At 47.4% G+C, this 15,042-nt stretch overlaps 1 protein-coding gene across 1 annotated transcript in view; it reads right to left on the bottom strand.

The window, feature by feature from the left end:
* Positions 1-13,528, bottom strand: part of brd7 (bromodomain containing 7) — a 22,269-nt gene extending 8,741 nt beyond the window's left edge. The window contains exons 1-4 of the mRNA XM_070896843.1: positions 13,400-13,528; positions 3,124-3,326; positions 2,023-2,152; positions 1,874-1,931 (exon numbers count right to left, since the gene is read on the bottom strand). Of these exons, the coding sequence (XP_070752944.1) occupies positions 1,874-1,931; positions 2,023-2,152; positions 3,124-3,326; positions 13,400-13,526 (518 nt within the window). The 5' untranslated portion in view covers positions 13,527-13,528. The remainder of the gene's footprint in view (positions 1-1,873; positions 1,932-2,022; positions 2,153-3,123; positions 3,327-13,399) is intronic.
* Between the last annotated feature and the right edge of the window lie 1,514 nt (positions 13,529-15,042).

Genomic DNA, 15,042 nt, shown 5'->3' with positions numbered 1-15,042 from the left:
GGGGGGGGAGGGAGATTGGGGGGGGGGGGAGGAGATTGGGGGGGGGGGGAGGAGATTGGGGGGGGGGGGAGGAGATTGGGGGGGGGGGAAGGAGATTGGGGGGGGGGGGAAGGAGATTGGGGGGGGGGGAAGGAGATTGGGGGGGGGGGAAGGAGATTGGGGGGGGGGAAGGAGATTGGGGGGGGGGAAGGAGATTGGGGGGGGGGAAGGAGATTGGGGGGGGGAAGGAGATTGGGGGGGGGGGAAGGAGATTGGGGGGGGGGAAGGAGATTGGGGGGGGGGGAAGGAGATTGGGGGGGGGGGAAGGAGATTGGGGGGGGGGAAGGAGATTGGGGGGGGGAAGGAGATTGGGGGGGGGGGAAGGAGATTGGGGGGGGGAAGGAGATTGGGGGGGGGGAAGGAGATAAGGAGAATTGGGGGGGGGGAAGGAGATTGGGGGGGAAGGAGATTGGGGGGGGGAAGGAGATTGGGGGGGGGGAAGGAGATTGGGGGGGGGAAGGAGATTGGGGGGGGAAGGAGATTGGGGGGGAAGGAGATTGGGGGGGGAAGGAGATTGGGGGGGAAGGAGATTGGGGGGGGGGAAGGAGATTGGGGGGGGGAAGGAGATTGGGGGGGGGAAGGAGATTGGGGGGGGGAAGGAGATTGGGGGGGGGAAGGAGATTGGGGGGGGGAGGAAGGAGATTGGGGGGGGGAGGAGATTGGGGGGGGAAGGAGATTGGGGGGGGGGAAGGAGATTGGGGGGGGGGATGGAGATTGGGGGGGGGGGATGGAGATTGGGGGGGGGATGGAGATTGGGGGGGGGGATGGAGATTGGGGGGGGGGATGGAGATTGGGGGGGGGGCATGGAGATTGGGGGGGGGGATGGAGATTGGGGGGGGGGATGGAGATTGGGGGGGGGGGTGGAGATTGGGGGGGGATGGAGATTGGGGGGGGGGATGGAGATTGGGGGGGGGGGATGGAGATTGGGGGGGGGGAATGGAGATTGGGGGGTGGGGGAAGGAGATTGGGGGGTGGGGGAAGGAGATTGGGGGGTGGGGGAAGGAGATTGGGGGGTGGGGGAAGGAGATTGGGGGGGTGGGAAGGAGATTGGAGGGGTGGGGGGGGAGGAAGGAGATTGGAGGGGCGGGGGGGGAGGAAGGAGATTGGAGGGGTGGGGGAGGGGAAGGGGATTGGGGGGGGTGGGGGGGAAGGAGATTGGGGTGGGTGGGGGGGGAAGGGGGGGGGGTGGGTGGGGAAGGAGAAGGGGGCGGGAGGCTGAACGGGCCGGGCCCGAGCCCAAGACTTCGGGCAGGGCCTGTCCCCAGCACCAGATTTACAGGTAGGTGACGTTGGGTTGGGTCGGGGTGGTGATGGGAGGGAGGTCGGTTCGGTTCGGGGTGAGGGAGAGGGAGGTCAGGTCTGGGGGAGGGAGGTCAGGTCGGATCCAGTCCGGGGGCAGGGGCGACGGCGACAGGGAGCGGGTGTCGGGTCCGGTCCGGGGGCGAGGGCGGGGGGGAAGCGGGTGTCGTGTCGGGTCCGGTCCGGAGGCGGGAAGCCGGAGTCGAGTCGGGTCGGGAGGAAACAGGAGCTGGCCATGGGAGGAGCCTTATTCACGCAGCCCCAGTGAGGCCACTCGGCCAGGGCTAGGGGCTGCGTGCTTCGGCCCCTCCCACACAGTTTCGGGCGCCTGGAGCTACTGCACATGCACGCCCACTGTAGCGCATGTGCAGAGGTCCCGGCACTGTTTTCAGCGCAGAGACCTGGCTCCGCCCCCTACAGCTCCTGCTGCACTGCGCCGAGGGCCAGAGGACCTGCAGGGAGGTGGAGAATCTGGAGGGTTTTTTTTTGGCGCACTTTGTGGCGTGAAAAACGGGCGTCCAGGTCGGGACTGCACCGTTCTAGGCGTGGCTCGAAACTTGGGCCCATATTAACTGCACATTTTCTCAAACCACCTTACATTTATGAAAAAAGTCAATTAACATTGAAACAGTGCAGAAGTTAAAATGTAAAACAGAAAGTTTTAGTTAAATATCAAGTATTCACCTTCTACTTTTATTAAAGGAGAAGCCATGTGCCTTTCTGGTGGCATTTCAAACCTCGCAGGAGATCGACTCCTTTCTTCCTCTTCCCGTTCACTAGCAGAAGGCTCTTTCTCCCGCTTTTTCTTTTCATCCTAAAGGGAGGGGAATAATTTAAGGTAACAGATTAACTTTTTCATCTGGATCGCTACTTATCAAGAAACAAGTCCCAAAGCACTGAGTGCGAAAGCGAAAAGAACGTAATGGCCCGGAATTTGTGGTAAGAATAACGTGTGACGTTATTAAGGAGTCAATCGGACAGCAACTTCCAGCGACCGAACATGTGCATTTAAACACCGAGATCAGGGTGCCTGAGTTGCCCTGATTCTCCAGAAGCTTCGCTATCACAGTATCTCGCCGAGAGATTCGGCATTTAAATACACGAAGGGCGTGAAGTTGGGGTACTTACCCACTAGATACCCACTAAACACACCATAAAAATTTAGGTCTTGTCCATTCACGTGCAAGATCATTTTTAATGGTGGATAAGTCTTAATTACTGCCAAACAACCTCCTCGGCACTAAAATTTTCTTTTTTAAATTATTGTTGGAAATTTAAAAATATTTAAATAATTTTTTTTAACTTTTTCTTTTTATCTCTCTCTTAATCCCACTTTTCTTTCACTCTCTTTATTTCACTTCTGTACATAATTTGGCATTGAATTAAATATTCTAACTTACACTTCCTGGTTTCGACTCTGCGTGACTCAGTAAGGATTCTTCAATCTGATTGGTTAAGGAGACACACAGTTGCTTCCCTGTTCACACAGGTCCCAGATCCCCTGTAGAGGTGCCGCACTGTTTTGACTCTCTAATTACCAGAAGTTCCAGTGCAAAAGCCCACAAAAAATTCTGTGGGCAAGTAATGAATGGCGAGCACTGCTGATGCAAAATCCAGGCCATAACGTTTTATGCACATTAACTCCTACAATCTGGTTGCTCAGTTGATTCTACCGAAGTGCTTCGGGCCATTCGAGGATGTGAAAGGCGCTATATAAATTCAAGTTCTTATTTGGTTTATATAAAGTTCTGCCTTTGCACAAAGTCTTTGCGCTGTAACTCATACCTTTCTCCTTTTTCGTTCGTCTGGAGTTGTGCGTTTCTCCTTTTCAGTTTTCTTTTTCTTTTTTTTCTTTTTCTCTTTGTGTTTGTCGTGATCAGATTTGTCTTCAATTAAACTAGACTCATGCCCTATACTTGCTGTTGACAATTCTGTTATTTCGCTTCCACCCACTTTAAGCACCAGCTTCAGAGGCTTATCTGAATATTCTGAAAAACAGAAGAATAGCTTGTTGTAGTTTCTGCTTGTACTAATTACCCACACAGAAAGAAGCTACCATTAGGAAGTTAGAATAGATTAGGACTGCGAAGGGAATAGAATTAGAATTAGAAGAGGTAATTCTTCAAAATTGTGACTACATATTTTAATGAGCGAGGTGAAACTTTACACTTTAGAAAAACACAAGTACTTATGATCTAGAGTTAATTAACAAAGTGTAATTTTGTATGAGGACAGGATAACTTCCATTAGCAAGCAAATATAGTGATGACAGCTGCAGTACAACATCCAGTAAATCTGAGCTACTTTCAAAACAATTATTTCTATTCTAGGTGATTTAAAATCAATGACATTTTGTACCGTAACAATGTTCATAGAGACCAATCCTGCATACAGCTATGCTCCAAATTTAAGTGGGGGAGAATCAACAAGTTCAAACTGATAAAAGAAATATGGCCTAAATACAGTCAATGCGGTACTGAATGGCATCAAAGGGAAAGATTTTCAGTCTTTGGTACCAAGCAGACTGAAACACTATCCAGTGAAATTTTGAGGGATGGGGGAAAGAAGTTAATCTTACGGCAAAGCAGTGGAAACTAATCTAGAACTGTTAACTTATCAAACGGCAGATTGATAACTTGGCCAAGATTTCCGCTTTAGGCTCAATTGGCTAGTTTTGAGAACTCCCCCGCCCCCAAACTCATTTGCATATCACCGACGGTAAAATTTGCCCCGAAACAGCAGTCGCACAGTATTTCAGAAAGTAATTTAAAAAAATGTTTTTGCATTTGAAAAATATTCCGATATATTTAACAGTTTAATATCGTTAATAGCTGGTGCAGCTTTATTAATACAGCTGAAAATAGGTTTATCACAAAAAATAAGGCTTTTTAATCAGAATGTCTAGTTCACCTTAAGAGTAACCTGATTTTAAATAACTGAAAATGACTTAAAAAAACTAAATAGAACCATTTGCTAGTTACGTTGGTATTCAGTTTTAGTAAAATTTAAAAAAATGTAATATATAAAAGCTTTTAAAATGTGGCCATTAGTGTCCTTGTACCTAAAGAAACAGCTTAATTTTAAAGGCCCGCAAATGGGTGCCATTAGTGGAAATTAGCAATGGTGATTATTTCGATCTGGGGGCGTAATTTGTGCTAAAATACCTTGATCCTTTGTGCTGGTTTGGCTGAGGGGGCGAATATGTGCTGAAAAAGACAGAAACTCAACCCCCTTGTGTTTATAGCGTGCCTTTAACAAAAATAAAGTCCCTGTGAGTTTTATGGAGAGGTAGGGAAAAACACAAATAAAGGTGCGGATCCTGAATCATTGTGGGAGAATTGGTAGGTCTGACTGAAAAAGACGGGCTTTGAGATGGTGAAGAGGGAAGTGCAGCAGGGATATTTAGCGAGGGAATTCCAGAGAATAGGGGTGAGGGGCAGCTGAAGGCTCTGTCACCAATTGGTGGACTGAAGGGAGAGTGAATGTACAAAGGGTCAGAGTTAGAAGAGGTTGGAGAAACTTGCAGAGATAGAGTGAGGGAAAGTCATAGAAGAATTTAGGGTGAGGATTTTTACGTTTAATGCAACGGGGAACTGCAAATCGATGCAGGTCAGTTAGTATAGGAATGATGGGTGAGCAGGACTTTAGAGCAAGACAGGATACAGGCAGCTCAGTTTTGAACAAGTTGATGTTCAAAACTTGCATTTAATAGTACCTTTAAGATAAAAAAGCATCCCAAGGCACTTTACAGAGGCGTAATCTGACTAAAATGGATGTCAATTCAAAGAAGGAGGGCTGACCACTCCTTTGGTTAAAGAGCTGTGTTTTAAGTAGGGCCTTTGAGGAGGGGGGGTTTAGGGAGGGAATTACAGAACATGGGGGCCTAGGCGGCTAAATGCATTGTGGGCAAAGGGAAGGGGATGCAAAAGAGGCCAGAGTCAGAGAGAGATTTTGAGCGTGAGCTGGAGAAGGTTACAGATAGGGAGGAACGAGGCCATGAAGGAATTTAATCTCCAATATTAGAATTTTGAAATGGTGGTATTGGGGGAGCAGAGCAAACGTAAGGACCGGAGTGATTGGTGAACGGGACTTGGTGCAGGATAGAATACAGTTAGCAGAGTTTTGGACGAATTGAAGTTTAAGAGTGGAGGATGGGAAACTGGACAGGAGAGCATTGGAGTAGTCAAGTCTGGAGATGACAAAGGCATGGATGAGGGTTTCAGCAGTAGCTGAGCTGAGGCAGGCATGGAGGCAAGCAATGTTATTGAGATGGAACTTGCCGTTTTTTTATGATGAAAAGGGTATCGGGTCAGAAGCTCAGCTCAAGGTCGAACACAATGCCGTGACCTCAAACAGTCTGGATCAGCCTGAAACAATGGCTAAGAGGGGGATGGAATCAGTGACGAGGTTATTAAGTTTGTGACAGGGGCTGAAGACGATGACTTTAGTATTGCCAGTTTCATGTAAAAGAAATTGAGGCTCATTCAAAACTGGATGTTAGATAAGAATTCTGACTGCACAGATGCAGTGGATAGGTTGAAAGAGGTGGTGGAAAGGTAGGAATAGGTCAGCGATATTGCTGAGCTGACAGTAGGAAGTCTTGAGGGTGTCAGCTTGAAGCTCGGCTGTGGATTTAACAGAATATCAAGGTTGCTCATGATCTGGGTCAGAGAGCTGGTGGCCAGGGACAGTGTTTAGAGTTTGTGGTGGAGACCGGAAAACAATAGTTTCCGTCGTCATGATGTTCAGTTGGACGCAATTCTGACTCACCCACAACTTGATGAAAGACAGCAGAGAAGTAGCCATTGGGCTGAGGGGACTTGCGGAGAGGTGGAGCTAGGGGGAAGAGGTGGAGCTAGGCGAAGCTAGGTGTCAGAGCTGGGTGTCACATATTTGGAAACTGACCCTTCACCTGCACATTACATCACTGAGGAGCGTCATGTAGAAGAAGAGGAGGAGGGGACCATGGATAGATCCTTCGGCAATTCCAGAGGTGATGATGATAGGGTTTAAAAAGAAGCCATTGCTGGAGTGCTGACTGCATTTGGACAGGAAGGCATTAAAAAAAACACAAGAGGACAGTCCCACTGGGCTAGACAATGGAAGAGAGTCAGTGAATGATAATGGCGTGGTAAACCATATCAAATGCTGTGGAGAGGTTAATAGAACAAGGTGGGATCACGCATTGAGACTTTAACCACAAAGGTCTTGGTGCTCTGACCAGGGGAGAAGCCAAACTGCATGGATTTCAACAGGGAGTTTTGAGAGAAGCAGGCTCAAAGCAGGGAGGATAGGGAAGTTAGAAATGGAGCAGTAGAAAGGACACTTTGGAGATCAGTGTTTTACAGTTCCTGGCAGTGATTTAATAATCCAAAAAATGTTATAGGCAAGAAACTGCTGTGCGCTAAATTTTATTGCTTAATAAGAGCAATGAATCTTTATAGGGTAAACAAGGATGGGTGAGCAATGTACTGTGCCAGATTGATAGGAGATAGGCTGCACCCAACACTTCAACAACAACAACTCGCATTTAGCGCCTTTAATATAGTGAAACGTCCCAAGGCACTTCACAGGAGCATAATCGACAAAAATTTACACCGAGCCAAAGAAGGAGGCATTAGGACAGGTGACCAAACACTTCGTCAGAGAGGTAGGTTTTAAACAGCATCTTTGTTAAGATGCTGCTTGAAGCTTAAAACCTATCTCTTTGACCAAGTGCTTGGTGGAAAGGCAAAGGGTTTGGGGATGGGCATTCCAGAGCTTAGGGACTAGATGGCTGAAGGCACGGCCACCAAAGAGAGTGGGAGGTGCCCAAGAGGCCAGAGTTGGAGGAACACAGAGCTTTTGGAGGGTTGTCGACCTGGAGGAGGTTACAGAGATAGAGATTTGAACACAAGGATCAGAATTTTACACTCGAGACCTTGCTGGACCCGGAGCCAATGTAGGTCAGCGGGCGATGGGTGAACGGGATTTGGTGCGAGTTAAGATATAGGCAGCAAACTTCTGAAGAGTGGAAGATGGGAGACCGGTCAGGAGAGCATTGGAATAGTTGAGTCTGGAGGTAAGAAAAGCATGAATGAGAGTTTCAGCAGCAGATGGGCTGAGGCAGGGGCAGAGACAGGTGATATTATGGAGGTCAAAGTAGGTCGGTCTTGGTGATGGAGAGGATATGGGGTCAGACTCTCAGCTCAGGGTCAAATGGGAGGCTGAGATTGCGACCAGTTTGGTTCAGCCTTAGACAGTGGCCAGGGAGGTCTTTTTTTCAAAAAGTGAGGAACTTAATAAATCCTGCTTATATTTTTAGTGCATTTGTGAAGCTCAAGACCATTCTAGTTAGGATTACATTTTCTCAAATATTTCTCCATAAAATATTCTATACATTTAACTCACTTTGAGGTTCTCCTTAACCCCCTTGAATTAAGTGATTGTTCCAATTACACAGCATTTTTGGAACATCCTGGAAGCCACAGAACCTCCTGACATAGTGATACATAAATTGTTCCAGATTTGTACAGTTTGGAATATGAAGATCATTGTTTAACTAATTATATACTGTATGCCTTTACTGAGTTGTTGATTAAAGTCTTCCTTAGTCATGAGATATTCTAGCCTTGAAGTCACCAAACTCGTTATTTTAAAAAAACAGTAAAAAGAATGGATGTGTGTAATCCAGTTGTGCAGTTTGGCCAAACAATGTCAACCCACATTTTTGCTGGGCCTATGTTTCTGCTGTGAGAATAAAGCAGCTGGTTTTAGCAACATAAAACATGGAGACAGTAGTTGGGTGTGTCTGTCCTGTAATCCAAACCACTGAAGCACCAATTGCAATAATGCTTTAATCATTAGATCTACTACACTCAGATACAAAGCATAGTATGGAACTATTTAAAATGTTTATTAAACCTGAAAATAATTAACCAAGTAGCCTTATGGGTGGCAGGAGGGTGATTTCACAAGATAACAGTAAACATTATCCTCTTTTTCATAAATCATATTCTGGATCACGTGTCATATTTTGTTACTAGTCAGCCATCTAAGTTCACTCCACAAAAAAAGAGATCTTTTTGGAGTTTGAGTTGGCTTTAAGATGACATTTGCATTTATATTGACTTTTAATGTAATAAATGCCCTAAGCCCCAAGGGAACAGTAGCATAGTGGTTATGTTACTGGACTAATAATCCAGAAGCCAGGACTAATGATCCAGAGTTCAAATCTCACCAAATAAATAAATCTGGAATAAAAAGCTAGTACTGTTTCATTAATGGCGATCATGAAACTATCAGATTGTCGTATATACCCATTTGGTTCATAATGTTTTCTAGGGAAGGAAATCTGCTGTCCTTACCTGGTCTGGCCTATATGTGACTCCAGACCCACAGCAATGTGGTTGACTGCAAGCAAGCCACTCAGCTGCACCAAACCTCTATGAATAATAAAACAGGGTGGACCACCTGGCATCAACCTAGGCACTGGCTTGAGACATGGCAAAGGCACACCCAGTCCAGTCGACCCTGCAAAGTCCTCATTAACGTCTTGTGCCAAAATTAGGAGAGCTGTCCCACAGACTAGTCAAGCAACAACCTGACATAGTCATACTAACAGAATCATACCTTTCAGCCATGTCCCAGACTCCTCCATCACCATCCCTAGGTGTATGTCCTGTCCCACCAACAGGACAGACCCACCAGAGGAGCAGTCACAGTAGTATACAGTCGGGAGGGAGCGCCCTGGGCGCTCTCAACATTGCATCTGAACTCCATGAAGTCAAGCATGGGCAAGAAAACCTCCTGCTGATTCCCACCTACCACCCTCCCTTGGCTGATGAATCAGTACTCCTCCATGTTCACCACTTGGAAGAAGCACTGAGGGCAGCAAACGCACTCTGGGTGGGAGACTTCAATGTCCATCTCCAAGAGTGGCTCGGTAGTACCACTACTGAGCTGGCCGAGTCCTGAAAGACAAAGCTGCCAGACTGAGCCTATGACAGGTGGTGAGAGAACGATCGCGAGGCAAAAACCTTCTTAACCTCAGCAATCTACTTGATGCAGATTCATCTGTCCATGACAGTATGAGTAGCAGTGACCACCGTACAGTCCTTGTGGAGACAAAGTCCCGTCTTCACTATGAGGGCACCTTCCATCGTGTTGTGTGGCACTACCACCGTGCTAGATGAGATACATTCAGAACAGATCGAGCAGCTCAAAACTGGTCATCCAGGAGGTGTTGTGGGCAGCAGATCTGTTTTCCATCTCAGACTGTAACCTCATGGCCCGGCATATCCCTCACTCCCCCATTACCATCAAGCCAGGGACCAACCCTGGTTCAATGAAGAGTGCAGAAGAGCATGCCAGGAGCAACACCAGGCGCATCTAAAATGAGGTGCCAACCTGGAGAAGCTGCAACACAGGACTACATGCATGCTAAACAGCAAGCTATAGGCAGAGCTAAGCAATTCCACAATCAACAGATTAGGCCAAAGCTCTGCAGTCCTGTCACATCCAGTCATGAATGCTGGTGGACCATTAAACCACTAACGGGGAGAGGAGGCTCCATGAATATCCCCATCCTCAATGATGGCAGAGCCTAGCACGCGAGTGCAAAAGACAAGGCGCGTTTGCAACCATCTTCAGCCAGAAGTGGAGTGAATGATCCATATCAGCCTTAGGTCCCTATCACAGAAGCTAGTCTTCAGCCAATTCGGTTCACTCCACATAACATCAAGCAACGGCTCAGCATCAAGCAAAGGCTATGGACCCCAACAACATCCCGGCTGTCGTGATGAAGATTTGTGCTCCAGAACTGGTTGCACCTCTAGTCAAGCTGTTTTATGGACCCCAACAACATCCCGGCTGTCGTGATGAAGATTTGTGCTCCAGAACTGGTTGCACCTCTAGTCAAGCTGTTCCAGTACAACAGTAGCATCTACCCGACAATGTGGAAAACTGTCCAGGTATATCCTGTCCACAAAATGTACGACAAATCCAATCTGGCCAATTGCCGCCCCATCAATCTACTCTCAATCATCAGCAAAGTGATGTAAGGTGTCGTTGACAGTGCTATCAAGCGGCACTTACTCACTAATAATCTGCTCACCTTTGCTTAGTTTGAGTTCCGTCAGGACCACTCGGCTCCAGCCCTCATTACAGCCTTGGTCCAAACATGGACAAAAGAGCTGAATTCCAGAGGTGAAGTGAGAGTGATTACCCTTGACATCAAGGCAGCATTTGACCAAGTGTGGCATCAAGGAGCCCTAGTAAAATTGAAGTCATTGGGAATCGGGGGAAAATTCTCTGCTGGCTGGAGTTATACCTAGCACAAAGGAAGATATTGTAGTTGTTGGAGGTCAATCATCTCACCCCAGGACGTCGCTGCAACAGTTCCTCATAGCATTGTCCTCGGCCCAACCATCTTCAGCTGCTTCCTCAATGACCTTCCTTCCATCATAAGGTCAGAAATGGCGATGTTCGCTGATGATTGCAGTGTTCAGTTCCATTTGCAACTCCTCAGATAACGAAGCAGCCATGCCCACATGCAGTAAGACCTGGATGATATTCAGGCTTGGGCTGATAAGTGGCATGTAACATTCTCGCCACACAAGTGCTAGGGAATGACTAGTTCCAACAAGCGAGAATCTAACCACCACCCTTGGACATTCAACTGCATTACCATCACCAAATCCCCCACCATCAAGAGCCTGGGGGGTCACCATTGACCAGAAACCTAACTGGACCAGCCACATAAATACTGCGGCTACAAGAGCGGGTCAGAGGCTGGGTCTTCTGCGGCAGATGTCTCCTCCTGACTCCCCAAAGTCTTTCCACCAGCTACAAGGCACAAGTCAGGAGTGTGATGGAATACTCTCCACTTAGAGCTCCAATAACACTTAAGAATCTCGACAGGTCAAAGCAGCGCACTTGATTGGCCATCCACCACTTTAAACGTCACTCCGTCCACCACTGGTGCATCGTGGCTGCAGTGCGTACCATCGACATGTTGCACTGCAGCAACTCGCCAAGGTTTCTTCAGCAGCATATCCCAAACCTGCGACCTCTACCACCTAGAAGGACAAGGGCAGCAGGCGCATGGGAACACCATCACCTCCAAGTTCCCCTCCAGCCGGACTTGGAAATATATCGCCGTTCCTTCGTCGTCACTGGGTCAAAATCCTAGCACTCCCTCCCTAACAGCACTGTGGGAGTACCTTCACTGCACGGACCGCAGCTTTTCAAGTAGGCGGCTCACCATCACCTTCTGAAGGGCAATTAGGGATGGGCAGTAAATGCTGGCCTTGCCAGCGACATCCACATCCCAGGAACAAATGAAAAAAAGGGCAAGGCTGACTGTGTACCAACATCCCAGTAACAAATTAAAAAAACACTTCAGAGGTTAAAAACTGCCAGTGAGCAGTAATAGAATTGTAGTTAACTGACACCATGATGAAAGAGGTGTGGAGGAAGCTTTTGAAGATGAGGAAAGAGTTTAGGGAGAGTGCTCAAGGGTGCAGAGCCAAAACAACTGAAGATGGAGCAGAGTGAGGTGGAGATGGAGCAATGCCAGATTTGGAAAATCAGTAGGTGTGCACTAGTAAGCAGGGCTAGAGGGGGCTGCAAAGGTTAAGTGAAGGCAAGGAGAGATTTATAAATTAGGACAAAGATTTTGAATTCAATGCTTGGATGCTGGGGAGCCAAGAGGGCCACAAGTGTGTAGGTGATAGCAGAGTGGGACTTGTGGACAGTGGAGTATTGTACAACTTTATAAAGGGTGAAGCTTGAGGCCCACAATAACATTAGATGAAGTTGAGCCCAGAGGATCAAAGATTGGAACTTAGTCAACTCTTAGTAATTGAATATTTGTTGGAGTGGTTGATTGTCCAGTCAATCTGCCTCATTAATGGGAGGTGAAGACCTGTAACAAGCCAGGGATTATTCACTTGGTTCTAGATAACCCTGCATGCCAATACCATAATGGTTAGGGTGAACAGAGTCAGAGAAGCAACAGAAAGCTTACCAATGCTCTATGCTGTCAGATGGGCAGTTTTAGCTGGTTTTATGCAGCAGTATCCCTGCGCACATTTGGTGATCCCTAAACCTTGCCTAATGCCCACCCATGCCAAAACACTCCTGCTTTAAGCAAGTGGAGTATGTTCCTACAGAAAGTGTGCATTCCAGGTTAAGTGAACGGAAATTAATAGTGTGCATTTCTCAGTAACTTGATTTGGAGATGTTAGGTGAGCAAACACGCAGTCATTCTAGAACCATTTTGTAGGTGTTTAATATCTTCCCCAAATTCCCCCACTTTAGTTTATTTTGTGTGTTATTACTTAACATTCTTGAATTAAAAAACAAATTAAGTTGAATTATACTGGTGTAAGCAGTTGTCTTTCTGCCAAGTGTGTCTCAGCACTGGGAGTGACTCCATTGTGTAAAGCGAACATGAAAACTTCAGACATTACACGGCATTCTCAGAATATTGTGTCATTTTATACTGTTGTAAAATTCGGACCAAAAATACCAAAATTCTCCCCAAGCTGAAGAATTATCCCAATAGCGAAGGATAATTACTTTTTTTTTGAGGGGGGGGGGGGGAGGAAATTAGTGCCACCTTTTGAAACCAAATATGGGATTTTGCTCCCCTTGCAGCATAAATCCTGCTTTTGATCGACCTCTCCTCCGCTCCCCAAGTTGGGGGAAGCTGCCACCTCACATCAGCAACATTGCTGCGTCTCCACCAATCAGCATCCCACCGATTGCTGGAAAACAACCCCAGGGCTGCCAGAGAAAGCCAAATAAAATCGCTGCTCTCATAGTAAGCGACCAGGACAACTGCCCGCAGCCGCAGTAACCCTTTCAAATGACTCAATGCCGCCTGGGCCAAGGCGTACAGCCGCTAACGCGCTGCGGGAATGGTTTGCGGCCGCCGTGCCGCCACTTAACTGAGGCGAGAGGCTCAGAAGCCGGTGCTGGAGGGAATTCAGTCTCCATCTTATTCTCTCCTTTGCCCCTCTCCTCCGGCCCGCAGTCAGTGCGGGAGCTGCTCGGACCTCGGTGCGGCGCCTCTTACCTTCGGGTGCGTGCTTGTCCGACTTGTGTTTTTTGTGTTTCCGGCCCATTTTCCGCGCCTCTGACCCGCACAATGGAGTCGGCGCGCGCGCGTCCGCACAACCGAGCCGGCGCGCGGCCACGCGCATCATGGAATCCGCGCTCCCGCTCCGGCAGGGGGAGCCAACGAGCTCAGGCACGTCGATCGGCCGGAGCGACCCAGCGCAGAGACATCGATCCGCGGCTCGGCCCCAGAGCTGTCAAAACACGGAGCCAATGGCAGGCCTGCCAGTTTCTCCGACCAGCCCGGACGCCAAGCGTCTACTTTCCGTTAAATAAAAATATAAACCTGGTTTAAAAACAACAAGCTGTGCTAGCTCAGGAATAAATGGATTTAAGAAACGGAAATCATGTTTGACAAACCTACTGGAGTTTTTTGAAGATGTAACTGATAGAATAGAGAAGGGAGAACCAGTGGATGTGGTGTATTTGGATTTTCAGAAGGCCTTTGATAAAGTCCCACATAAGAGGTTAGTGTGCAAAATTAAAGCACATAGGATTGGAGTTAATGTATTGGCATGCATTGAAAATTGGTTAACTGACAGGAAACAGAGAGTAGGAATAAACAGGTCTTTTTCGGGGTGGCAGGCAGTGACTATTGGGGTACCACAGTGATCAGTGCTTGGGCCCCAGTTATTCACAACATATATAAATGATTTGGATGAGGGAACCAAATATAATATTTCCAAGTTTGCTGACGACACAAAATTAGATGGGATTGTGAGTTGTGAGGATGATGCAAAAACACTGCAAGGCGATTTAGATCGGTTGAGTGAGTGGGCAAACACATGGCAGATGCAGTAGAACATGGGTAAATGTGAAGTTATCCACTTTGGTAGGAAAAACATAAGGACAAAGTATTATTTAAATGGTGATGGCTTGGGACGTGTCGATGTACAGAGGGACTGGGTGTCCTTGTATGCCGATCATTGAAAGCAAACGTGCAGGTGCAGCAAGCAGTTAGGAAGACAAATGGTATGTTGGTCTTCATTGCAAGAGGATTTGAGTACAGGAGCAAGGATGTCTTACTACAGTTATATAAGGCCTTGGTGAGACCTCACCTGGAGTATTGTGTGCAGTTTTGGTCTCCTTACCTAAGAAAGGATATACTTGCCATAGAGGGAGTGCAGCAAAGGTTCACCAGACTGATTCCTGGGATGACAGGACTGTCGTATAAGGAGAGATTGTGTCGACTAGGCCTATATTCACTGGAGTTTAGAAGAATGAGAGGGGATCTCATTGAAACATATAAAATTCTGACTGGGTTGGATAGACTGGATGTGGGGAGGATATTTCCCCTGGCTGGGAAGTCTAGAACAATGGGTCACATTCTCAGGATACAGGCTAGGAAATTTAGGACCGAGATGAGGAGAAAGGTTTTCACTCAGAGGATGGTGAACCTGTGGAATCCTCTACCACGGAAGGCTGTGGAGGCCAAGTCAGTGAATATATTTAAGAGGGAGATAGATAGATTTCTAGAAACAAAAGACATTAAGGGGTATGGGGAAAAAGCGGGAATATGGTGTTGAGATAGAGGATCAGCCATGATCATACTGAATGGCGGTGCAGACTCGAAGGGCCGAATGGTCTACTACGGCTCCTATT

Source organism: Pristiophorus japonicus, chromosome 13 (genome assembly GCF_044704955.1).
Source record: "Pristiophorus japonicus isolate sPriJap1 chromosome 13, sPriJap1.hap1, whole genome shotgun sequence".
Classification (NCBI taxonomy): Eukaryota; Metazoa; Chordata; class Chondrichthyes; family Pristiophoridae; genus Pristiophorus; species Pristiophorus japonicus.
The sequence above is the reverse complement of the archived record's forward strand: the minus strand, read 5'-3'. Positions and strand labels throughout refer to the sequence as shown.